Here is a 26,891-nt window from a genome sequence, read left to right as displayed (position 1 = left end):
GTACAACTCCTGTGGGAGTCGCGGCAAAACATACGTCAAAATGGAAGCCCTACTATAGAATAATTGAACAGGTTTCACCAGTGAATTTTAGGATAAGGCACCAGCTTTCGGGGAAAACAAGATTAGTACACGCAGAGAATATCAGGGAGGCCCACCCTGATAATACATGGGATCAGGAGCGGGAGCAGTATAAACAAGTTTTAAGTAAGACAAAGGCAAAGGGCAATAAGAAACAAGTACCGTTGGGGACGAGAATTCAACCTATGAGAAGAGCTAAGTTGAACATAACAAGACCTAACATTGGGAACAGCAGGGAGCATGAAATGGGGGGGACGAAACTGCAAGGTTACGACTCTGGAGACGAGAGTATGGATATTGATCCCGAGAAAGATTACGACCAAACGACAAGTGTTTATGATACACCTGTACTTGGTGAAGGACCTCTTGATATGAACGATGATGACGCAGATGAACAAAGGACGAATGATGACGACGAACTTGAACTAGGTAGTGACAGTTCGTACGATACAGAGGACGAGTTGCCGCTCGTACATTGGTCAGCCGTTACACCTACTGACGGGACGCTAGACGTAAATGATCCTAGGTCCAGTAGGGAAGGTCTGAAGAGGAGGGTGGTCTCATCACCTCTTACGAACGCAGATAGGAAAAGGGCAAGAACAGACACGGATTCTTCAGACGAAACCGATATAGAATTACTAGATTCGGAGAATGTTTCTGAAACTCAGAACTCTGGACTAACCAGTAAACTGATGAGACTGATAGGCCTTTGGTAAAGGTGCTAAGAAAAGACAACTCACGTTTCAATTTAGAATGCATAAGTTGACGGAGTAGGGATCCGAGTGACTAGTATGTTTAGTCAGAAGGATTAGGGTATGATTTAGCGAGGATGCTATCATACCAATACAAGTGAATTACTGGTTATGTTGTGTATTCATATATAGTAGGATGGAAATGGATATAATTGAAGGGATGTATACATAATACTATGTAATTGTATCAATTGTATGTAGTGACGTTTTTAGCATATTGGAAACTTTTATATTACAGGTGGGAGGAGGGCATGTCTCAGTTCTACTCGTATCAGTGCTATTAATATTGATGCTGACTGCACGGCAAGGGAAAACAATGACAGGGGTAAAATTTGTACATCTAAACGACGTGTACGCTTCGTACAGTACGTGGCTAGTATCGTTTACTGTGGATTTACGACCATACGATCGGCAGCTGGATAAAATCAGGAACAAAGTAATCATTTTTAAGAAAACACAGTGAAAGAGTTACAAATCCCCAAGGGCAAATACGAAGGTATAACTGAGCACGTTCACAGAAATATTAAGACTTTATTAGCTAAGGAGAGTCAAGAGATTATGGATAAATATAACAAGTTTAGAAGTGTTTATGCTAGATTGCGAACTATTACAACGAGTCAGAAGGTTAGGAGACAAAAACGAGCGTTATTGAATGTGGGTGGATTTTTATCCCAATTGTTTGGTACAGCAAGTCAGGATGATATGGACAGTCAGACAAAATATAAATTCCTTAAAGGAGAGCCAGGAGAAGGTTATTCATGTTTTGGAACACAGTTTAACTATATTAAATGTTACGAACACGAACGTCCAAGTTAATCGCGCAATTATAAAAAGGATCGGAAATGTTACTGTAGATATGTCGACGAAGATTTATGATTTGTATGATAAAATTAGTTCAGGATTGAGACCTATATTATCTTATACGGAAACAGTAGGACAAATTCACGCAATGTTTCATTTGTTAGATAACGCCGTAAGTGCTCTAGGTGAAGCCATACAAGAAATGTTTAGACAAGTACAACGTTGTTTACGAGGTCAAAATTCAAGAGCATTAATTCCAGAACATGCATTAAAACGGGCTTTACTTAATCTCAAGCGGAAGTTACCACCAAATCTTAAGTTACCCTATGTAGTTAGCAAGGGGAATTTGCAAAGGTATTATCAAAACATTAAGACGACTCTGATGCCTGACCGAAATGCATTCCGTGTGATAATGGTGATACCTCTACTTCAAGTATCTACGTATTTTGAATTATATAAGATGGTAATGGTGCCAACTCCAGACTCGTCGGGGAATGAAACGTATACTTTTGTAACTGAGACTTCGGTTTTGGCTATATCACCAGATAAAGGAAAATATGCTCAATTAGATAAAACAGAAGTAGAGATGTGCATGCAACAAGATGTTACTTATTGCCCACTAATATCAGCCACGTATGTAACCAATACAATGCCGAACTGTTTTGTTTCCCTGTTTCTACAAAAGGTTGCAGATATTCGGAAGAATTGTAAGACAGATATTCAGAAGTCACAAAATGTTCCTGTTGTAAAACTGTTAACGAATGGACAATGGTTAATTTATACGAAAGATAGTCTTGATATGGAATTGACCTGTTTGCCTCCTGATTCAGATTCGTCTACTATCATTGAAGTAAAACCAGGGGCGAGTGTAATTGAAATTCCTATCAGATGCGCTGCTCACACTACTTATTTTAGTTTACCCGTTCACTTGAGGTCGGTATCCCAATATAAAGTGAGACCGAGTTTACATAAAGAGCTAAATCTTAGACTGTATGCTATTTCTACTCCCAAACCGGTATACCGTTTTGCTACTACTACAGAAAGACCTATAATATATAATTCATGGGAAGAACCGGAAACTGATGACATTGATCAGTTGATGGATGAATTGGACGAGGCTAAAAACGATATAGGATTTGAAGATGATGATGGGAAATCCCAGTCATCTAGTTTAGTGGTTTGGTATAGTGTTACTGGGATCTGTGTGGTAACAGTGATCATACTTATATTTATACTAGTATATTTAAGAAGCAAATGTAGAGCTAGGGAACTAGCCAACGAGCGAATTGAGAACGATAGGATAGAGCTGAGAGAGATAGCCCATCCAGTCACTCCGAGAGTTCGGAAGGACACCAGTCACACATCTGCACAATCCTGTCATGTATATGTTCCGGAAGTCATGCCGAGATCAACACCCCGGACAACCGGTCGAAAACGAAGACGGTCAGAGTCCCCAGGCGAGACGCTAAGGGAAGAAACCAACGAGGAAGAGCTAGAGGGAGAGATAAGCCCCCTGGCACCTCTTGATCTTACGTCACAACCTAATGTGGGTGTGGGATCGTTTCGCCTAGTGAATTGAGGTCAAAGGTCAAGTCACAGATTCGAGGATGCCATTATGGCAGGTGTATGTGTTTGTGATGTGATTCTATAAAGGGAATCATCAAGATGGTGTTGAACAGAACTCACTGATTTATATATGTGCATACTGGCGGTGATGGTGAAATTCAAGTAATGGACGGTGTAAAGGACTATAATGGGACTATTAATGGTTAATTGCATTATATATGTGAACGTTTATTATGTGAGTGGACAGACACTTGTGTAAAATATGAAAGGGGAAGGTAGGACTGGAGCTGTGAAGTCCTTCCTCATTGAATTCATCCGAATTCAGTGATATGATGCCTGGCTTCTGGATGCGTGGACAGTTTGAATTGTGAAGAATACGTATATGCAAGAAAATCCTACAAAGAACCGGGTTACAATGTGAGGTATGAAACCAACTAAGTTGTTATTAAGTAAGGCTAATGAAAAACTATTGTCAGTCACTGGTTTGTCATAGAACTTGGAAAAAGTTGCAAAACTGCTCCAGCCTGCTGTTTTCAGTATAGTCTGGAGCGGTACAGAGTGTCTCAAAGCTGCACTTGGGGACGCCATTCTGGCACTGTGCGGGGTGAACATAGTCATGTCCACCCCACTCGACTGCAACACCTGCTTAATCCAGCGAGACACCGTATTTTAACTCACAGCCTTGAATGGCCGACCATAGCTAAAACAGCTGATTGGCACCGTCGCGCAGCGGAGCGGTCTTAACGAGGTATTCCCGTAGCACAGTCACTATACACAAACTACTGTCCTGCGAATAATCTGGCAAATGTTAACTCTGCCTGGTGAACGCCAGGTTTTGATTGCTTTAGAAGACTGCCAACACTAACTAATATCTCTAGCAGATGAACCGTCTGCAGTCTTTGACCGGTTAATAGGGCTATCAGGGCACCTGCCTTGAGGGTGAGAACTTGTAAGGACAGGTCTTTCACGGGCACCCGTGTTTTAAGATAATTAAGTACCATGCTTGTATCCCAAGTCACAGCATTCCAGGGAGGTGATGGACGAGCCTGGAAAACTTCTTCCATGAATGACGGAAAGTACTTGGGTGAGTAGTCTGGGGAGTCGGGGGAAACCATGGCCACAGTGGAGCTACTAGCAGTCCTTTGACCTGGTCCTCCTCCACCTTCGGAACGACTGTCTTCAGTATGCTGAAATGCGGGAAAGCATAGAAATAAGTATTCCAAGTAATTGTGCTAGTCTGCCTGGGTTGTGCTGATGGTCCTGAAATATCCGAATGAAGGAATCCAGGTCAGTGGCTGCAGCCCTAAAGTCGGTATCATGAAAGAGTTCTTCCATGGCCGCGCTGACACTGTTGTCAGACCAGCTCGACTCTCAGCCCCATGGCCTCCCCTTCCTCTCTCTCCGCCTCCTGCTGAGTACGGGTAATGGTAGCACTAGCCTGGCTAGATAAACACTTTGGTGACAACAGAGCCGTCAAAGTAGCCTCAAGCGAGGAAACAGACTGACTCATTTCCGTTATGAGTTGATGAGTGTCAGAGTTCTGCTGCATCAGTTGTACCAAGGTCGAGTCCGGACCTACCATAGGACTGTCCATGGCGGCAATTCTGTTCTCAGCAAGGATGTCACAAAGTGAATAATGTCCAGTATCTGCTGGTGCTCCCGTAAGATTCGGTTCCTGATGTTGTATAACACCTTACGTGACATTGGTTGGTGTAGGGCCAGTCCGGGCTGTGTGGGGTCGGTCCGGTGCATTCAACCCACAGCCTCTGGGAGTGTATTCTGCGGAAGCCATGCCGTGGGCCATTTCTGGCTGACACCCAAGGGGGTAATGGTTGAGAATCGCTGCAGCTGCTGCTCTTTCAATATCTGTATTGTTGACCACTCCAACGGTAATTATACGCACTTGGAGTTGATACTCAAACTCAACAGTAATTATACGCACTTGCTTTCAGCGAGATGGGCTTATATCAAGTCACTGAATAGTCAGAGCTCAATCATCCGTGTCTTCCTCCTGGGGGATACGTATCGCACTGACTGCTGATTTGCTAGCACTATCTCACGTGATCACGATCTACGTCATGATTGGTTGAAATATAACCAAACAAACAAATCTCCCGTTTCTCAACCTCGATCACACCAGAGCAAAATGAGAAACAGACAGATAAAACAAAGATCAAACCAGACACTTCAAGAACAAATCGAGCCCCGAAATGATCAGACAAGAGCAAATTCTTTAATAAGTTTGCGTCACTGGAAGATATGGATGTGTTTGATAAAACCGATCCTCAAGCACAAAGCTTGTAGCCCACGAAAAAGGTGCGGGGTAAATCCCCAGTCAACCCACAAGATAGTTTCTTCCAAAAATATACTACTGAAAAGAAGTTACGGAACACTGATTTATGTACGAATAAAAACTGACAGGAATAAACGACAAAGACAGAAGTGGTAAATTCATTATTTTGTGAGAGTAATTAAATATAAACTCATCATCAGTCGATATTTCATAACATGATCATGTGGTGATGTCATGAAAGTCACTACGGTCAAAATTGAAAATCAGGTCTCAGATGCAACAGTCAGTAACGAGTGTGACCGCCTCTTGCAGCCACACATGCATCACAACGACGTTTCATGGAGGTTACTAGTGTCTGTAACATGTTCTGTGGGATAGCCTGCCACTCCAGAGTCAGCCACTGAGAAAGCTGATGCAGATCTTGGGGAGGAGGGTGGTATGCTGGCCAACAGAACCCATGCATGTTCAATCGGTGCCATATCAAGAGAATATGCAGGCCATTCCATTCGAGTGACATTGTTTTGTCGAAGACAATCATTGAATCATGCGCGAACGGTGAGGTCTTGCAGTATCATCCTGGTCAACTGCATGATGGCTTTCTGCATTCAGACAAGGAATCACAAGTGGTCTCACAATCTCATCCCTGTAACGAACTGCATTCAGATTACCATTAATGACGTAGAGACGGGTTCTTTGATGATAGAAGGCACCCCAAACCATGACACTACCACCACCAAAAGCATTGCGCTCACGGACGTTGACGTCAGCAAAACGTTCACTAGGTCGTCTATAGACAAGAACTCGAACCAATGCGTCTCTTGTAACTCTGTGACGTGGAAGGAGGTGTGGTCTCAAGGCTTGACGTCGGGGTCGGAGATTTCTTTCCCTCGGACGGTTTCTGATTGTCTGGTCACTAACATTGGTCCCTGTAGCAGTCTTCAGTTGTCGTCGGAGATGGTTCTCCTTCTCAATGCTTCAAGGGCGACAAGCCAATCTTCCCTTCTCGTTGTCACACGAGGGCGTCCAGACCTTGTTGATCACTACAGTCTGGAGGCACCCGTGAACGGCCTCCTCCTCGTGGTGGGTGCTGGGTAACGCTGAGAGCCGTTCATCCCCGTTGTGGACCCGGGGGGATATTTGGTCCACCAACCCGTTTGCCGTGGGTTGCGGCCCTGTGTCAGCGGAGAAAGGGATCCTGGTGGTTGAGGGCAACAGGAGTCTGTAACCGTGTTCCTGTTGCTCAATACACCACTATGACTCTGACTTCGCCTAGACGGGTGGTCGAATGGGCCCGGTTCGACCAATCGGCTGGTCACGCCAAACCCTGTGCATGGTACTTACTTTTGCACACTTTTGACTTTTGAAAACTCATTGTGTGGTCTTGGCGATTTCACATTTGCTAAAAGTATTGTTTTCACAATTTGCCTAGAGTCTTATGCCAGAAAGCGGCGGCTCATAGGCCAATCTGGTGGGATCTATCCTTTTTAGGTATTTTCCTGCTTGAGTATACTCTCCTGATATCCTTGGTGCCGTCTGACGGAGATCCACAGACATAAGGCATCGTCCTTGTTGACACTCCATGGTGGGTGGGGAGCTAGGAGAGTGAATCCAAATGAATACAATCATGGCAACCCCACTTGAAAAACGTTCGCATGAATCAGATGATTCATTTCGTCAGAGGATGAAGATACTACAGCTCTCTCAAATCCTGCAAGTTGATCTCGCTTTCTTGTCATGTCTGATCCAAATGATGGTCCTCATAGAATAGAATAGAATGTCTGGCTGGTGAAGTCACAGAAGTTTAAAAATTACGATCAGGACCGTTCCTTATTGAATGCAAGAAACAAATTCAGTCACAAATTCTGCTTTCAACTAAATCTCTGGCCAGTGTTCCTGTTAAGGTATCGTCTCACAGGACAAAGGCATCGTCCGTGATACAGGACGTTGCCTATCTGACATGACTGAAACAGACATTGTTTCCGAGTTACACTCTCAAGGACTCACTCCTGTCAAACGATTTACATTCAGAAGAGAAAATGAAATTGTAAAAAGCAATATGTACTTGTTTACTTTCTGTCTTCCATCACGCCCAAACTCACTTAAAGCTGATTATTGTCAACTAAGGGTAGATGCCTACATTCCAAATCCCCTAAGATGTTACAATTGCCAAAAGTATGGCCATGGTTCCAACTCTTGCCATAATCCAGCTGCCTGCCACCGATGTGGAAGGAAATGTGAAGACAGTGCACTGTGCAATAACCCATGTGCCTCCGTCAATTGTTGTGGGAGTCATCCCTCGTCTTCCAGAGAATGCCCGACATGGAAACTCCAATCAAAGATTTCTCGTGTCAAACATGAACGAAAGATCACCTTTTCTGAGGCTAAGAAATACGTCATTGCTCAGGAATCTACCGGCCTATCTTATGCTGCCGCAACTGCTTCTCCTGCGGCTTCTGCTACTACCCCCAGACCTCTTCCATGTAAATCAGTAGCTTGCCAGACCGAATACACTTGGGCAAAATCTTCTACTCCAACCTTGATCCCTACCGCAAACAAAGAGAATTGTACACAAACATCCAGTTCACAAACCCTAAATCAGTCTATGCCATCTAGCTATAAGGATTCGTCCTCATCTCATAATACGACCTGATCTCAAAAATCAAAATCAGACAAATGAGACACAACTTGAAAAAATCAAATCCAAAACTAGGGTAGAATGCCAAAAGGGGCCAAAAATAAGGTTCAAATATTTAACAAATTTGGATCACTCGAAGACATGGATATGTCCGACCACAATCATGGAAGGACACATAGCTTATCACCATCCAGGAAGGTAAGGGGTCGATCTCCTGTCTATCCCTCATATTGTTTCTTCACTTCTAATACAATGGAACTGTAGCATTCTGTTTACAAGAGACATATCTCAAGCAGACTGATCTTTTTGAATTACATCAATATAATGCTTATCATTGTTTTTCTCCTCCGGGTGAAAAAGACACTGGAGGATCTTCAGTCTTTGTTCGGAATGATGTAATCCACAGTCCTGTTCTACTTAAAACAAGTCTCCAGTAAGACTTACTTTGCATGTTGCAGTTACTCTTTGCTCTTTGCATATTTCGCCTTCCTCATCTGATCAGCAAGCTGATCTTCAGGCTCTGTATGATGAACTCCCTAAACCCTGTATAATCATGTGTGATTTAAATGGGCACAATCCACTCTGGGGCAGCAGTGATACAAACACTAAAGGTAAATTACTGGAGGATTTCATTTCAAATAATGATCTATGCATTTATAATGACGGTTCAAATACGTATTTACACCCTGGCACAGGAACATATTCATCTCTTGATTTGTCTATTACTGACTCCAGCCTATTGAATGAATTTGAATGGTCAGTCCATGACGACCTCTGTGAAACTGACCATCTCCCAGCAATACTAAAACCTGGAAATCCATTTGACATTCCCCCATCATCAAGATGGAATTTTAAAAAGGCTAACTAGCCTCTGTATGAAATTCTCTGCGCTGAACAACTTAAACCTGAACTTTTTAATGATATTCCTGATGCCATTAAATGTTTCTCAGACAAGCTAAATACCATAGCTGACGAATGTATCCCAAAGTCCTCTTCAATTCCTCACATATGAAAACCATGGTTTACAGATAAATGCAAACAGTCTAGGAAGGCACGGAACAAATGCCGAACATTACTTTCGTCGCCATCCTATGGTCCACAATTTAGATAAAATAAAAATTTTGAGTGCTAAAGCTCGACGTACTTTCAAGCAAAGTAAACGTCACTCTTGGTAAAACTATGTCTCAAAAATTAATTCGCGCACGCCGATATCAAAGGTGTGGAATATGATCCAGAAAATCAAGGGTAAGGGATCTAAATCTAGCATCCATCATCTGAAAGATGGGAACCAATTATTGACTAGTAAATCAGATATTGCAACTAAACTTGGTGAAACGTTGGCCAAACACTCTTCCTCATCTAATTATGTACCTGAATTCCAAAATTATCAAAAACAGCAGGAAAACACCCCTATTAATTTCAATTCAGATAATGGAGAAGACTACAATGAAACATTTTCGATGCAAGAACTTCAAATGGCACTCCCATCAAAGTGGTCAAGGAGGCCAAGTTCTTGGGTATAATTTTCGAAGGCTCTGGATTTACTAAAACGTGTTTCCAATTCAAAATGGGGAGGGGATCAAGCTACCCTCCTTCACCTACATAGGTCACTAGTCAGCTCAAAGCTTGATTATGGGTCCATCGTATATGGGGGAGCCTGTAAAAGCAACTTAAGACTATTGGATTCTGTCCACCACAAAGGTCTTAGACTTTGATTTACAGTACATACAGAGTCTGTCTCTTGGTTCAATATACACATCTACCAGTTTCTATTGGTATCTTAAAGTTGCTACAGCCTTTAGATACACTGGAATGTCAGAACACAAATATTTTTCAACATTCAACAAAGACTTATAGTGCTTATAATAAAAGCATTTCGGGGGCTCCTGTATTGATGAGTACCATGACTGTTTTAGTTTATCCTTTAATCTTTGTTTAAAAAGAGAAATGCACATACCAACATTTCCGAGTTCTTGATAAAACCGGCACCCGTGAAGAGCCACCTCCTCGTGGTGGGTGCTGGGTAACGCTAAGTGCTCTGCTCCAGTGTGGACCCGGGACAGAATGTGTCCACAGCACCCCATTGCTTGTCGTAAGAGGCGACTAAATTGGGCAACCTGTTTGCCGTGGGTTGCGTCCCGTGTCGGTGGAGGACGGGATCCTGGTGGTTGAGGGCAGTTGGGCTTTTAACTACGTTCCATTTGCCCAACACACCACTTCGGCCCTTACTTCACCTAGACGGGTGGTTGAATGGGCCCGATTCAACCAATCGGCTGGTCATGCCAAGCCCTGTGCATGGACTGTGTCTGTGTCATTGCACAATTTTGATATTTGGAATTGTTTTGAAATTCGGTCTTGGCACTACTGTTGATTTGTAACCTTTTTTATTCTCAATTATGATCGTATGAACTTTGCCTAGAGTCTTATGCCAGAAGGCGATGGCTCATGGGCCAATCTGGTGGATTAGTTATTTTTAATTCTTCCGCTAGAGTATATCATAGTATCGTTGGTGCTGCAAGTCGGAGACCCACTTGCATTCACCATTGTCCTCGTGATACTCCGTGGTGGGTGGGGAGCTCAGATGATGAAATCTAACTAACTAAACATGGCCTACGAAACCCCTCAAAAAAAGAGCAAACGTCAACTTGATACTGATCCCACTGAAACTGACCACAGACTGCCCAACTCAATTGATTACTGGCCACGTTTTCTTGTTGTTGAGACTATTGACAAGACCCCTTTAAAGTTGAATCCTTTTGCCGTAGCTAAAGGTATACAAGGCATCGCTGGTGATGTTAAAAACATTAGGCGATTACGTTCCGGTGCCCGTCTGGTTGAGTGTGCAAAAAGACAGCAAGCCACCAATCTTATGAGTACTAAATCTTTTGTCGGTATTCCAGTTACGATCTCGGCTCACAAAACACTTAACACGAGCAAAGGAATTGTCAGGGACCGTGAACGTTTGTTTGCTGACATGTCAGAACTTGACATCGCCTCAGAGATGAAGGATCAAGGTGTCCTCTATGTCAAACGTTTCTCTTTCTCTTCTCCAAATGTTCCAAAATCACTGAAAGCAGGATACTGTAACATCAACGTTGAAATGTACATTCCAAACCCTCTTCGTTGCTTCAAATGCCAAAAGTTCGGCCATGGGGTTAATAACTGCACATTGTCTGTTGTTTGTGTTCACTGTGGTGAAAAGACACATACAACAGAAGATTGTGACAGTAACGTTAAGAAATGTACGAACTGCACCGGTGCCCATTCATCGTTTTCCAAAGAATGTCCTGTCTGGAAGTATCACATGGAGATCAACAAGTTAAAATTCACCCGAAACATTAGTTTTGCAGATGCCAAAAAACTGGTCCAAAGTTCTGAACCTAAAGAAAGTTATGCTTCCATTACTAAAACATCGTCGGAAGCAAGTACAAAATCAACCGCAAGCTGTCAAACTGACTTGACTTGGATAACATCAGAACCTCCTCTCATTTTTTCACCTGCAATATCTACTCAAACGCCAGAGTCACTTTCGTCTCAAATCCAATCAGTAGCATCCTCTGATCATGAGTCTTCTCAATCAACTCCAAAATCTTCAGAAACTGTAAAAACTAAACCTAAAAGGCCAGATCCTATGAAAAAACTAAGTGGCAGAGCTCCTAAAGGGTCACAGAACAAAATACAATTGTTTAACAAATATAGGTCTCTCGAGGACATGGACGTTTCTGAAAACGTCCATTCTAGGGCACATAGCTTGTCGCCCTCCAAAAGAGTGCGGAGTAGATCCCCAATAAATCCCCCAAAAGATAGTTTATTCTAATAATATTCTACAGTGGAACTGCAGAGGATTGAGGACTAATTTACATGAATTACAGCTATTAGTCCAAGATTTTACACCTTCAGCGTTATGTCTCCAAGAGACATATTTAAAACAAACAGATATATTTGACCTTCGTCATTTTAATGCATATCATTGTTTTTCACCTCCGGGTGATAAGGCCACTGGCGGATCATCCATTCTAGTCAGACAAAACGTTATTCAAAGCCCTGTTTCACTTAATACTAATATACAGGCTGTTGCAGTGAGAATTACTTTAAAAGTAGCGTTTACACTATGCTCTCTTTATATTTCGACGTCTTCGACTTGTCATTGACAAATTCAGAACTATCAAATGAATTTGAATGGTCAGTCCACGATGACCTCTGTGGAAGTGACCATTTTCCTACTATACTAAAAGCTGTAACTCCATCTGATGTTCCTCCATCATCAAGACGGAATTTTAAAAAGGCTAATTGGGCTTTATATGAAACACTGTGTGCTGAAAACTTAAACCTGGACGTTTTATTGACGTTCCTGATGCTATTAAATCTTTTTCTGATGAAATGAATTCCACAGCTGATGAGGGTATACCAAATTCCTCTGTAGTTCCACACATAAGAAAACCATGGTTCAACGATGAGTGCAAACAAGCTAGGAAGGCAAGGAAAAAAGCAGAACATTATTTCCGTCGCCATCCTATGGTGCATAATTTAAATAAATTTAAGATTTTAAATGCTAAAGCACGGCGTACTTTTAAACAAAACAAACGCCAATCTTGGCAAAATTATGTGTCGAAAATAAATGCTCGGACACCTATGTCCAAGGTATGGAACATGGTCCAGAAAATCAAAGGTAAAGGTATTAAATCTACTGTCCATCATCTTAAACATGGAGACAAATTGCTTATTGATAAATCAGATATTGCTAATAAACTAGGTGAAACCCTTGCTAAACACTCTTCCTCTTCAAATTATGTACCAACATTCCAGCAATATCAAAAACAAGAAGAAAAGAAAACTATTAATTTCAATTCTGATAATGGGGAAGATTATAATGATACATTTTCTATTCATGAACTCCATACTGCTCCGGAGCAAGCTCATGACACTTCTGCAGGAGCTGATAACATACATTATCAACTCCTGAAACATTTACCAGAATCCTGTCTGGAAACTCTCCTAAATATTTTTGATGATATTTGGACATCGGGTAACTTTCCTTCATCATGGCGTGACGCCATAGTAGTACCAATACCTAAACCTGGACGTGATCATACCGATCCATCCAATTATCGGCCGATTTCGTTAACTAGCTGTGTTTGCAAGACCATGGAACGCATGATAAATAATCGACTTGTTTGGTACTTGGAAACAAATAACCTTTTAACTGATATACAATGTGGTTTCCGTAAAAACAGAAGTACTGTCGATCACTTAGTGCGTTTAGAATCATTTGTTAAAAATGCACTAATTAATAAACAACATGCTGTGTCTATCTTTTTTGATCTCGAAAAAGCATATGACACAACCTGGAAATATGGTATTTTAAAAGACTTACATGACTTCGGCTTGCGAGGTCGTTTGCCTCAATTTATAGCCAACTTTTTAAATAACAGACAGTTTCAAGTCCGTGTGGGTTCTACCCTGTCTGATCATTACAATCAGGATCAGGGTGTTCCACAAGGCAGTATTTTGTCTGTCACACTTTTTAGCATAAAGATAAATAGTTTATCAAAAGTTTTAAATGATTCAATTGATGGATCGTTATTTGTGGATGATTTTAATATTTCTTGTCGTGGTAAAAATATCCATACCATTGAACGGCATTTGCAGTTGTGTTTAAACAGGATAAATAACTGGTGTCTTGAAAACGGCTTTAAATGTTCTAAATCAAAAACTAACTGCATACATTTTTGTCGTAAATACAAACCACATAAAGACCCTGAACTGTCTCTAGATGGCACGCCGATTAAAGTTGTGAAAGAAGCCAAGTTCTTGGCTCTAATCTTTGATTCACACTTAACGTTTTTACCGCATATTAAATCACTTAAAACTAAATGCCTGAAAGCACTTGACTCATTGAAAGTGGTGTCAGATTCTAAATAGGGTGGGGATCAAGTTACCATCTATATCGATCACTCGTACTTTCTAAACTTGATTATGGCTCCATCGTATATGGCGCAGCCTGCAAAATCAAACCTTAAACTTCTTGATTCTGTCCACCACCAAGGTTTAAGACTGTATCTTGGGTCTTTCCGAACTTCACCTATTGACAGTCTTTACGTTGAGGCCGATGAACCATCTCTTGCACAACGCCGTATCAAATTATCTTTACAATATATCACAAAACTATACTCTAACGAATCTAACCCTGCATATAACTGTGTCTTCAATCCTCTTTATGAGGATTTGTATAGCAAAAAGTCTTCTCTTGTTCCACCTCTTGGGCTCAGAATAAAGCCATTTATTGCTGCTGCTGGTATTGAGTTGGACAATATGCTGCTTTCCGTCTTTTTTCCTCTTGCCCTTGGCAGTTGGTTAGAGCACAGGTTGACCTAACATTAACTACATTTAAAAAGTCAGAAACGAATGAATTATAGTATAAACAAGAATATAATCAATTGAAACATCCATATAACGATTACAAATCCTTATTTACAGATGGGTCCAAGGACGGTGGCGCAGTTGCTTGTGCTACTGTCATTGGATCCAGAACAATATCTTCTAGATTACCAGACAATAGTTCTATTTTTACAGCAGAAGCTAACGCCATATTAACAGCTCTTAAATATATTCAAAGACACCCTAAACGTAAACAGTATATAATATATTCCGACCCTCATTCTTGCCTTCAGGCTATTAAAATGTTTCTTGTAAACATCCACTTTTAATTGAAATTATTGAACTGTATAATACTCTTGCTACTGGCCAGTACGACATCGTCTTTTGTTGGTTACCCAGTCACATAGGTATTTCTGGGAATGTGATGTCCGATCTTGCTGCAAAAGCAGCACTCAACAAATCTGTGACACCACTTCTTCTTCCATATTCAGATTACAAAGCTTGCATTAGAACGTATATTCGTGATATGATGCAGAAGAAGTGGGACACTCAAGAAGGTATCAATAAATTACATGAAATAAAACCGTATATTGGTTACACCTTGGGTTTTCGGTCCAGATTTGAGGAGGTCATCATGCGACGATGTCGTGTTGGCCATACAAGATATACCCATAAGTACCTGTTAAAAGGTGAGGATCCTCCATTTTGTATCCCTTGTGATGAGAGAGTCACGGTCAAGCATATTCTGCTTGACTGTGTTCAATTCTCCATCACAAGGGATAAATATTTCAATGTTAAAACTGTTAAGGATCTTTTTACAAACGTTAATTCTCATTTAATTATATTTAATTATTGGGTTTTTAAGAGAACTTGATTTTTTGATTGAATTTTGAATAATATGTTCTATAAGTAGATGTATTTTACTTATTGATAATTTGGATTTGTGACTTGCATTGTTAGTGGCTGTACCCTCAAAGGGGGTTGACGTATTGTAAAATTATTGTCCTCCTGAGAGGGTACGTAAGTCCACAAACATTCAAAGTAAATTCTAAAATTCCAGCTTTTTAATCGTAGAATAAGTGTGTGTGTTTTTTTATTGTATGGCTAGATTTCCCAAATTGCTGACGGCTGGGGGGATGATGTAAATCCAGCTAGGGTCCATGCAGGTAGCAAAAGTAATGTAAGTCCCCATGGTCCCTAGTATGGTGATCTACCTTCAGTTGTTAGCAATCTATAGCCCAGTTTTACATTGTATTGTCCTCTATAGATAAATTGGTTTAGGCATAGCTACTAGTTTTACATTCTTTTCTGTGATGTTCTAGTTGTTTTACTGTCTTTCGTCGACAGGTTTTTATAATACTCATATATTCCATTTTAATGTTATGTTCCCGTCACGATATGGCTGAAATATTGCCGATGTGACGTTAAATATTAACTCACTCATTCACTCACTCACTCACTCACTACAAAAGTTGAGATGTACAGCCTCAATAACTTTACAATATTCAGTGCCCCAAATTTCTACTCCATAACAGAGTATAGGTACAACCATTGACTCAAAAATAAATAAACCACAGTCGTCTATGTTACCAATTTTTCTCTGAAAACTGAATGATGATAATATTGGTTTGTTGGCCTGGATAAATATAGTTGTGCTTTTTCTCCACACAAACTTGGGTGTGAAAACAATGCCCAGGTATCTATAAATAGAGACAGATTCAATCTGTTGGCTCTTGTAAAACAATTTCTTGTATGATCGCAGAGGACCGCCATTTCTAAAAACTATAACTTTAGTCTTCTTGAGATTAACTTGCATTCCAGTTTCATTATAAAAAGTTTCTAAAACGTTAATCTTCTTTTGTAGAAGACGACATGTGTCAGCGAGCGCTGAGATATCATCAGCAAATGATGACAGTCCACAGTTTGTTCTTACACAGCATGAAAGTTGAGAGTACATGGAGATAATAATGTTGTAGTGTTTGCCGGTTACACCAACATCATGAAGGGATCTTAAAAGTATACCGTGTCTTATTTTATCGAAGGCCTTAGAAAAATTTCATAAGTGCCTACTCCAAAGTCTGTAAATTCTCATTTAATGTATGAATGCCAAGTACCCGGCATAATTCACCTAACTTGATACCATAATTTTTTGGGCATGTGTATCCATAGATGACTTAGGCATATCAAACATGTCGCTAGGGTAATCAGAAGAATCATACATAAAACCCAAAGTATCATCTGGAAAAATCCTTGATACGAGCATTTAAGTCTCCACATAACAATATATATTTATATGGATGTTCTGAAGCGATGACATTTAAATAGTTACTCGAGTATAGACATACCATCATTGTCAGTCTGTTTGTATATCAGTGAGGTTTCAGGAGAAAGGTAAGCAAAAATGATCAGTATCATTCTTCTAGTTAAGGAGAGAATTTTGGAACAACAAGACAACGCAGTTCTCACATTCGCTATACAATCTACGGATTAAACTTACGGATTTAACTCCAACACTAGATCGTCCAAGAAGATGGCCATTCTGGCCATACGTCCGGCTTGCGAGGTAAACAAGGATCCACGTGCGTTTGTTGACACTGTAGTTTCTTGTGGCGGTGTTGCTGCTTGCGCAAAATCAAAGGGGTTACCAGCAATTTGAACAATATCCTGTTTCACACGATCATAGATAAACGTAGCACCGTCCACAATAAGTTTATCGAGTCTCATTTTCACATGAAGATTTGCTTTCCGTGCACCAATGAACCAAGGAGAAAGGGCTCGTCGATCTTCACGCACCCTGCGCGTGAAATCTTCTGAAACACGGTGAACACTTGACTTAGATAATATTTCGTAGATTTTGTAAATACCTTGCTTTTGTCCTTTCAGAGCATGAACTTGACAATGATTGGAGACTGCATGTTTCGCGGATTCAGACGATGAGCCCTCTCGATAATTATACTGTTTACCTCGTCATTACACATGTTTAGTTTTTCAACCATGAAAGAACGAACTTTATCTTCAGACACGGGCCAAGTCTCACCTTGTGACTCCTCCAGGCTCCAGTGAAATATTAGATTATTTCGTCTATTTCTTGATTCTATATCCTCGAGTTTATCTTCCAGGGTTATAAGTCTGTCTTTCAACTCTCTATTTTCAGCCATCAGCGAGTCAAGTTGCACGTGGAATTTGGTGGCCATGTTGTCAACTTTCGAGGAGAGTGTCTCGAACTTTTTATTCATCTCTCCTTTCATGTCTGTGAGAGCTGCTAATACACCGTTTGTGTCCGTATCTGATGAACCGAGACCGAGTGAGCCATCCTTTTCTGTAGTGAGGGTCTGCTTACCTGAAACAGACAGATACTTTCAAGTTACGTCAGTTTGATGGATACAATTATTTTTCCCCTCAGGCCCCCCCAATGAAAAGGACTATATGTATATTATAAAACCTGTCAACGGAGGACAGTAAAACAACTAGAATATCACGAGAGGCATTAAAACTAAAGTGGAAAGTTAAAACTGATATCATTATATGGACAATACAATATAAAAACAGGCTAAAGATTGCCAACAGCTGAAGGTAGATCACCATACTAGGGACCATGGGGACTTACAGTACCTTTGCTACTTGCACGGACCTAGTTGGATTTACACCATCCCCTTAGCCGTTGCGTTCCATGGTCTTGCAAACACAGCTAGTTAGTGAAATTGGTCGATTGTAAGAAATTATAGCCAAAATTATAATAATAAAAATACTACGTTTAAAAATCCTGATAAGTTTACACTGTCTTTGAACGTTTTGGGACTAACGTACCCTCTCAGGACAATAATTTTACAATATTCTAACCCCCCCCCCCCTTTCAGGGTACAGCCACTAACAATTCAAGTTACAAATCCAAACCATTAAAATGCATCTATTTACAGAACATATTTCTCCTAATTCAACCAAGAAATTAATTTCCTTTAAAAATTAAATAAAGCTAACTCTGTTAAAAAAGTCATTAATTGTTTTAACTGTAAAATATTTATACCTTATGACGAAGAATCGAACACAGTCAAGCAGGATATGCTTGACCGTGACTCTCATCATAAGGGATACGGAGGTTTCTCACCTTTTAACAGGTGTGCATGAGTATATCTTCGTAAAAATATCGTCGTAAAATAACATCTTCAAATCTGGAATGACAACAGGTGAAGTTCGAAAGGAGCCAAGACAAAGTCTTAGATCTTGATGATGGAGAGAATAGAATCGCTTTAAGTTGCTTTTGCAAGCTCCACCATATACAGAAGAGCCATAGTCAAGCTTAGAACGGACACGTGATCTATATAGGTGTAGAAGGGTAGCTTGATCACCTCCCCATTTTGAATTAATCACGACTTTCGATAAATCAAGTGTCTCCAGGCATTTAGGTTTTAGGGATTTGATATGTGGGGGAAAAAGTTAAATGGGAGTAGAAAATCAGACCTAAGGACTTGGCCTCCTTGACAGCTTTCACGGTAGTGCCATTTAAAAACAGTTCTGGGTCCTTATGTGGTTTATATTTACGCCAATATTGTATGCAGTTAGTCTTTTATTTAGAAACTTTATAGCCTTTTTCAAGACACTATTCATTTATTTTGTTTAAACATAACTACAGTTGCCGTTCAATAGTATGCATATTTTTCTCAAGACAAGAAATATTAAAATCATCCACAAATAACGATCCATCAAGTCAATTATTTAAAACTTTCGATAAACTATTTATCTTTATGCTAAAAAGTGTGACAGACAAAATATTGCCTTGTGGATCCTGATTGTAATGATCAGACAGGGTAGAACCCACTCGGACTTGAATTTGTCTGTCATTTAAAAGGTTGGCTATGAATTCAGGCAAACGACCTCAGAAACCGAAATCATGTAAATCTCTTAAAATGACATATTTCCAAGTTGTACCATATGCCTTCTCAAAATAAAAAAAAAGACACAGCGTGTTGTTTAGTGATTAGATTCAAAAGTGATCGGCAGTACTTCTATTTTACGGAAACCACATTGTATATCGGTTATAAGGTTATTTGTTTCCAAGTACCAAACAAATCGATTATTTATCATGTGTGTTCCATGGTTTTGCAAACGCAGCTAGTTAGTGAAACTGGTCGATAACTGGACGGATCCGTATGGTCACGTCCCGGTTTAGGTATTGGTACTACCATAGCGTCACGCCATGAGGGAGGAAAGTTACCCGATGTCCAAATATCATCAAAAATATTCAACAGACCTTGAAGACAGGAGTCTGGTAAGTGCCTCGGGAGTTGAAAATGTATGTGGTCAGCTTTAGCAGTATCGTGAACCCCTTGAATAGAAAATAGTTCATTATAGTCTTCCCCATCATCGCAACTGGAGTTATTAGTTTTCTTTTCTTCTTATTTTTGGTATTGTTGGAATTTAGGCACATAATTAGAAGAGGAAGAGTGTTCGGCAAGTGTCCCAACCAGTTTATTCGCAATATCTGATTTATCAGTGAGAAATTGATCTCCATGTTTAAGATGATGGACAGTTGATTTAGTACCTTTACCTTTAATGTTCTGGACCATGTTCCATACCTTGGACATCTGTGTCCGAGAATTTATTTTAGATGCACAATTTTGCCAAGACTGGCGTTTATTCTGTTTAAATGTACGCCGTGCTTTAGCATTTAACATTTTAAATTTATTTAAAGTATGCACCATGGTATGGCGACGGAAAACAATGTTCTGCTTTTTTCCTTGCCTTCCTAGCTTGTTTGCACTCATCGTTGAACCACGGTTTTCGAATATGTGGAACTGCAGATGACTGTGGTATACACTCATCAGCTATAGATTGTAGTTCATCCGAAAAGTTTTTGATAGCGTTAGGAACATCAGTAAAATATTCAGGTTGAAGCTTGGCAGCACACAGCCTTTCATATAATGGCCAGTTAGCCTTTACAATTGATTAAAAAAATTGATGGTGTCATCAGGAGGTTCTGCTATTTTGACATTTTTGTAAGTCATATCTGGTTTTGATTTTTTTTATGTAAGATCTTTCCCATTATTTTGTGATTGACGTCTGGGTATGGGCTGTGATGATGAGGACGATGATTGTTCTTGCGAAGATGACCGTGATTGAAATGGAGCAAGTGTTTTTGGAAGTGATTTAGCGGTCTGGGTCGACTAGTTGGGTGTCTATATTTCAGGTTGCTCTGTATCCACTCATGTCAGATCAGTTTGGCACACCATTGATGAAGTGGATACAGTTGCTTTGTGACTGACGGCAGAGGGTATTCTCGTAACTGAGGCATAAGAAGTGGTCTGTTCTGTTTCGGAAAGAAGAAGTCCCTTGTCATCATCAAAACTAATATTGTGCGTGAATTCAGTTTTATCTCCATTTGAGTCCAGATGTGACATTGTTTAGAGAAAGATGAATGTGTGCCAGAGCAGTTTGCATATTTTTTAATGTTGTTATTGCAATCCTCAGTAACATGAGTTTTCTCACTGCAATAAGCTCATGTTACCAAGTTAGTACAGGTAGTGACACCATGTCCATACTTTTGATATTTGAAACATCTCAGTGGATTTGGAATATAGGTGTCAATACTGAGATTGCAATATCCTGCTCTAACTGATTTTGGAATGGTTGGTGAAGAAAAATGGAAAAGACAAGTATTAGTAGGTTTTTGTTCAGAGTTGTTCATGTTGTAAATCTTTTGACAAAAGTCAATCCTTGCCCTATCATTTCTGACACGATGTCAAGTTCAGACATATCAGAAATCAGTCGATCTCTATCTCTGACGATCCCTTTGCTCGTGTTCACAGTCCGGTGAGGGGAAATTGAGACCGGAACTCCAACAAACAACTCAGTAGACATCGGGTTGGTGGATTGTTGTTTTTGACAACACTCTGTAAGGAGAGAGCCTGAACGTAATCGTCTAACATTTCTGACATCACCCGCATTACCACATATACCTTTTGATACTGCAAAAGGGTTTAATTTAATAGGTGATTTGTCAAGAGTTTCCATAACGAGAAATCAACAGAGCCCCACCACGGAGCATCACAAAGACAAATGCAAATCAAAATTGTGCAATGACGCATACACAGTCCATGCACAGGGCATGGCATGACCAGTTGATTGGCTGAACAGGGGCCCATTCAACCACCCGTCTAGGTGAAGTCAGGGCCAAAGTAGTGTGTTGAGCAATAGGAACAGGGTTCCAGGGCCTCCCCTCCTCCGCCGACACAGGTCCGCAACCCACGGCAAACAGGTTGGTGGACCAAATATGCCCCGGGATCCACAACGAGGGTTGGCAAGCACTTGGCATTACCAAACACCCACCACGAGGAGGGGATCCACAACGGGGGTTGGCGAGCACTTGGCATTACCAAACACCCACCACGAGGAGGTGACTCGCCACGGGTGTCCATGTTACCTTCTTACCACACATTAAATCCCTCAAAGCTAAATGCCTGAAGGCTCTAGATTTGTTAACCGTTGTTTCAAATTATAAGTGTGGAGGGGATCAAGCTACCTTCCTTCACTTATGCAGATCATTAGTACGATCTAAACTCGATTATGGCTCCATCGTATATGGTGGAGCTTGTAACAGCAACCTTAAAATTCTTGATTCTGTCCACTACCAAGGTCTAAGACTTTGTCTTTGGTCTTCCAGAACCTCACCTGTTGAAAGTCTCTACGTTGAGGCTGATGAACCATCTCTTACACAAGGCCGTATAAAACTATCTTTTCAATATATTACCAAATTATACGCTAATGAATTAAACCCTGCGTATAATTGTGTGTTCCATCCCCTTCATGAGGATTTATACAACAAGAAATCGTTTCTTGTTCCGCCTCTCGGGCACCGAATTAAACCATTTATTTCTGCTCCTGCATTGGGCTCCTTCCCGTCTTCTTTCTTACTCCCCCATGACAGTTGGTTAGGCCACACGTTGACCTAATATTAACTACATTTAAAAAGCAGAAACTAATGAATTACAGTGTAAACAAGAATATCGTCAATTAAAAATATAGCAATTATGAATCCTTATTTACAGATGGTCCAAGGACGGTGGCGCAGTGGATTGAGCCACTGTCATTGGATCCAGGACAGTGTCTACTAGAACTGCAGATAACAGCTCTATATTTACTGCAGAAGCAAACGCCATATTAACGGCTCTTAAATATAAGACACCCTAAACATATAAACATTATATAGTAATCTCTTTCTTGCCTTCAGTCTACAGCATTTTTTCTTGCAAACATCCACTTTTCATTGAAATTATTGAATTGTATAATGATCTTGCTACTGGCCAGTACGACATCGTCTTTTGTTGGTTACCCAGCCACGTAGGCATTTCGGGAAACAAGATGGCCGATCTTGCTGCCAAGGCAGCACTCAGCAATACTCACCATACTCTGATTACAAAACTGTTATCAGATCTTATATCCGTGATCTGATGCAGAAGAAGTGGGACACCCAATTAGGTATAAATAATTACATGAGATAAAACCTTACATTGGTTACACCTACTAGGGCTCTCAGTCTATATTTGAAGAGGTTATTTTACGATGATGTGGTATTGGCCAAACAAGATATACGCATGCATACCTGTTAAAATGTAAGGAACCTCCGTTTTGTATCCCTTGTGATGAGTGAGTCACGGTCAAGCATATCCTGATTGACTTCTCCATCATGTTGAATTTTATATTTATATCTCTGATATTCTAGTATTTTACTGTCCATCATCGACAGATTTTTATAGTGTGCATATGTTCCATTTTAGTGATATATTTTCTCGTCACGATATGGCTGAAATATTGCCGATCTCACGTTAAATATTAACTCACTCACTCCACAGTCGGACACATGGTCACAACCACATCCGTTAACTAACCACAACCACTGCACATCTAAGCACATGGACCTAGAAAATTAACATAACACAAAGACGTTTCGTTAACGAGCTCTGGTATCATTTACAGATATAACCTGCAGCGATCCGAATCTTCTCTTCCCTCACGTAGTTGCTTCCCCTCGCACCCCCCACTGGATGGACTTCATAACTTTCAAATGCGAGCCAGGCTATATGAACATGGGCCGATCCGCTTGGATTGGCTGTAGCATCAAGGGGACTTTGGATTCACATTATAATGCCAATGTGCCTCACTGTGTCCGTAAGTTATTCTCAATGTTTTATTCTTACAAAGTGGAGCCTGCAAGAACAACCTAAAACTATTATATTCTGTCCATCATCAAGGTCTAAGATTATGTCTTGGATCTTTTCGAATTTCTCCTGTTAACAGTCTCTACGTCGAGGCAAATGAAGCATCTCTCACGCAGTGACGTGTTAAATTCTCTTTACAATATGCTACAAAACTAACAAATCTAAATCTGCATTTATTTGTGTCTTTGATCCCCTTTATAGGGATTCATACAATACGAACTCTTCTCTTATTCCACCTCTTAGGACCAGAATTTCTGCTGCCGGTATTGAGCTGGACATTATATCTTCTTCCCGTCTTCTTTCTTCGCCTCCATGGTAATTAGTTAGACCACAAGTCGACCTAACGTTAACCATATTAAAAAGGTCAGAACCTAATGAATTGCAATATAAACAAGAAAATAGTCAATTAAAAAGTAAATATTGCAATTACAAATCCTTATTTACAGGTGGGTCCAAGGACGGTTGGGCAATGGCTTGTGCAACTGTCATTAGATCCAGAACAATATCTTCCAAATCAGCGAATAACAGCTCTATTTTTACAGCTGAAGCAAACGCCATATTAACAGCTCTTAAATATATTCAGAAACATCCTAAACAAAAACAATAAATAATCTTTCAGACTCTCTTTCTTGCCTTCAAGCGATTAAAAACTTATCATGTAAACATCCACTTTCAATTGAAATTTTTGAATTGTATATCTGATTTGTAACAAATCTGTGACACCACTTCTTATTCCATACTCAGATAATAAAGCAGGCATTAGAACTTACATCCGTGATCTGATGAAAAAGTGGGACACTCAAGTAGGTATTAATAAATTACACGCCATAAAACCTTATACTGGCTACACCTACTTGGGCTGTCAGTCCAGATTTGAGGAGGTCATCATGCGACGATGTCGCATTGGCCACACAAGATATACACATGAATATTTGCTTAAAGGTCACGATCCTCCATTTTGTATCCCTTGAGATGAAAGAATCGCGGTCAACCATGTCTTACTTGACTGTGTTGAATATTCCATCACAAGAGATGCATATTTCAAATCCCGAACTATGAAGGATCTTTTTAATAATATAAGTTATCATTTAATCATTGCATTTTTAAAAGAATTAGGTTTGTTCAATGACTTGTAAATAGATACATATTTTATTATGGAAGTTTAAATTCGTAACTGTGCTTGTTAGTCGTTATACTGTAAAATTATTGTTCTTCTGTAAGTCCACAAGCATTTAAAGTAAATTAAACCTTTCCACATTTTTATGTGTGGCTAGATTTCCTAAATCACTAGCGGCAGAGGGGATGATGCAAATCCAGCTAGGGTCCATGCAGGAGGCAAATGTAGTGTAAGTCCCCATGGTCCCTAGAATATTGTCTTGTCCAAAGAGTGATATTAGTTTCAACTTTCCACGCTAGTTTTAATTTTAATTGTGATATTCTAGTTGTTTTACTGTCCTTCGTTGACAGGTGTTTTACGATGTACGTATATTCCATTTCAGTATAAAATGTTCTTGTCACGATATGGCTGAAATATTGCCGATGTGACGTTAAATATTTACTCATTCACTCACTCTTTCCTTTGGGTAAATTATATATATAGCTCAGCTTATGGCGAAGGACACCTGATAGATAGTGCAAAGTGCCTCCAGTGACACAAGCGCACATGACCTCAGAATAACTGCGCCAATAGGTCTACATGTACTTATAAATCTCGGATCAAATGAAATCTGTCACTTGTAGACAACCTCATGTTAGTCTTGCAGTACTTTTCCTTACAAACACGAGGGTGCATGAAATCCTCCTCTGAGAGAAACCCACCTGTACTATGAATGGCGTGACGCGATTAAGTGATACATCACTTGGTTTGTGACTTATAGGTCTACATAATAGTGGGCCTGAACTATTCTGAATAATATTCGCTCACTGGCTGTTGAAAAAAACTGTATTTCAGCGAAGAAGATATACGACCTCTTCCGATACTCTCCACAGAACATCGCTCTGGAGATCATCGAGTCTTTCCCTGCTAAATCGGGCTTCTATTGTGCTATAGCATGCAGAGAGTCTTCATCGTGTACCCACTTCATCTTTGAGAACAACACCTGTGACATATGCAAGTATCCTCAATGGATATCCGCAGGACACAACATGTCTGGAAGGAAACTCTGGCAGAAAGTATTACCAACACAGTATTCTCGTAACTTTCAAACTCCCTAAGGTGTACAACTCACATACTAAGAGGGACGTGTAACGTGAATTACCGGTAATTCTACCATGACATTTAAGCATGTTCGGTTTCGGTTGGCTGTTACTAGTTACTAAAACATTTGAAGTGAAACATGGCCAATAACCAATTCTGTGATCTGGTTCACTGCGCGTAGGAATATTTTGCTCTCATTTCTCCTTACAAAGGTAAACAAACATGTCATTAGAAAGTATTACGTTTGACCTCGTCGAGTTTTTTTTATGTGTTTGGATCGGATATTGAGGAAAATGTTGCCCGGCCTAGTTCCAACATGAAACGACTGAACAATCACCAAAATAAGTATGCGAAATTACAAGCCATAATAATGAGCAGAGTTTGTCATCGTATAACCGAGATTCCTCGAGCGCTCAAAAACTTCAGTATTCGGCAATTTTGCAAGCCGGTTACCTTCACAACACGGTAGATTCAACATGTAAGTCGAATCACACAATCACTGCTTCTTCGTTTCCGATGTCTGGTCTTTTCAAAACTGACAACAGTCAGGTTGTCATAGTAACTACTTTCCGAACTAGGCAAAACACTGACACTCATCCAGGAACAGTCACGTTTCGAAAATAGCACGTGCCAATGACGTCAGGACAGAGGTCAAACTAGGCGAATCTAGTTTTGAATTTAGAGGGGTGTTCTTTATTACATAATTCATTCCATTGAAGTTCTCCAGAATAAAAGAAACAAAATGCCAGAACAGATGTTGCAGCTTGCAATGTATTTTAAGAAACATTCGTTGTGGAAATGTTTATAACATTTTACGGTATGTAACTTGTTTCTTTCACCCCTCCCACCCCCATCCTACACCCCGAATAGGGACGAAACTATTTAGAGGGTTCTGTCCACAGGAGGGTTAAAACACTACGCAAGGGTAATGGGTGCATATTTAAAACGCGTTTTATTCATGGTGCATATGTCATGGTAG

General features: G+C 40.2%; 1 protein-coding gene across 1 annotated transcript in view; it reads left to right on the top strand.

The window, feature by feature from the left end:
* LOC137276915 (uncharacterized) overlaps positions 1 to 25,929 on the top strand; it is a 45,146-nt gene extending 19,217 nt beyond the window's left edge. Inside the window, exons 5-6 of the mRNA XM_067808567.1 lie at positions 23,474 to 23,665; positions 25,667 to 25,929. Of these exons, the coding sequence (XP_067664668.1) occupies positions 23,474 to 23,665; positions 25,667 to 25,929 (455 nt within the window). The remainder of the gene's footprint in view (positions 1 to 23,473; positions 23,666 to 25,666) is intronic.
* Positions 25,930 to 26,891: the final 962 nt, after the last annotated feature.

Source organism: Haliotis asinina, chromosome 1 (assembly GCF_037392515.1).
Source record: "Haliotis asinina isolate JCU_RB_2024 chromosome 1, JCU_Hal_asi_v2, whole genome shotgun sequence".
In the NCBI taxonomy this organism is placed as follows: domain Eukaryota; kingdom Metazoa; phylum Mollusca; class Gastropoda; order Lepetellida; family Haliotidae; genus Haliotis; species Haliotis asinina.
Note: the sequence above shows the minus strand (reverse complement) of the source record. Positions and strands in the feature narration are given on the sequence as shown.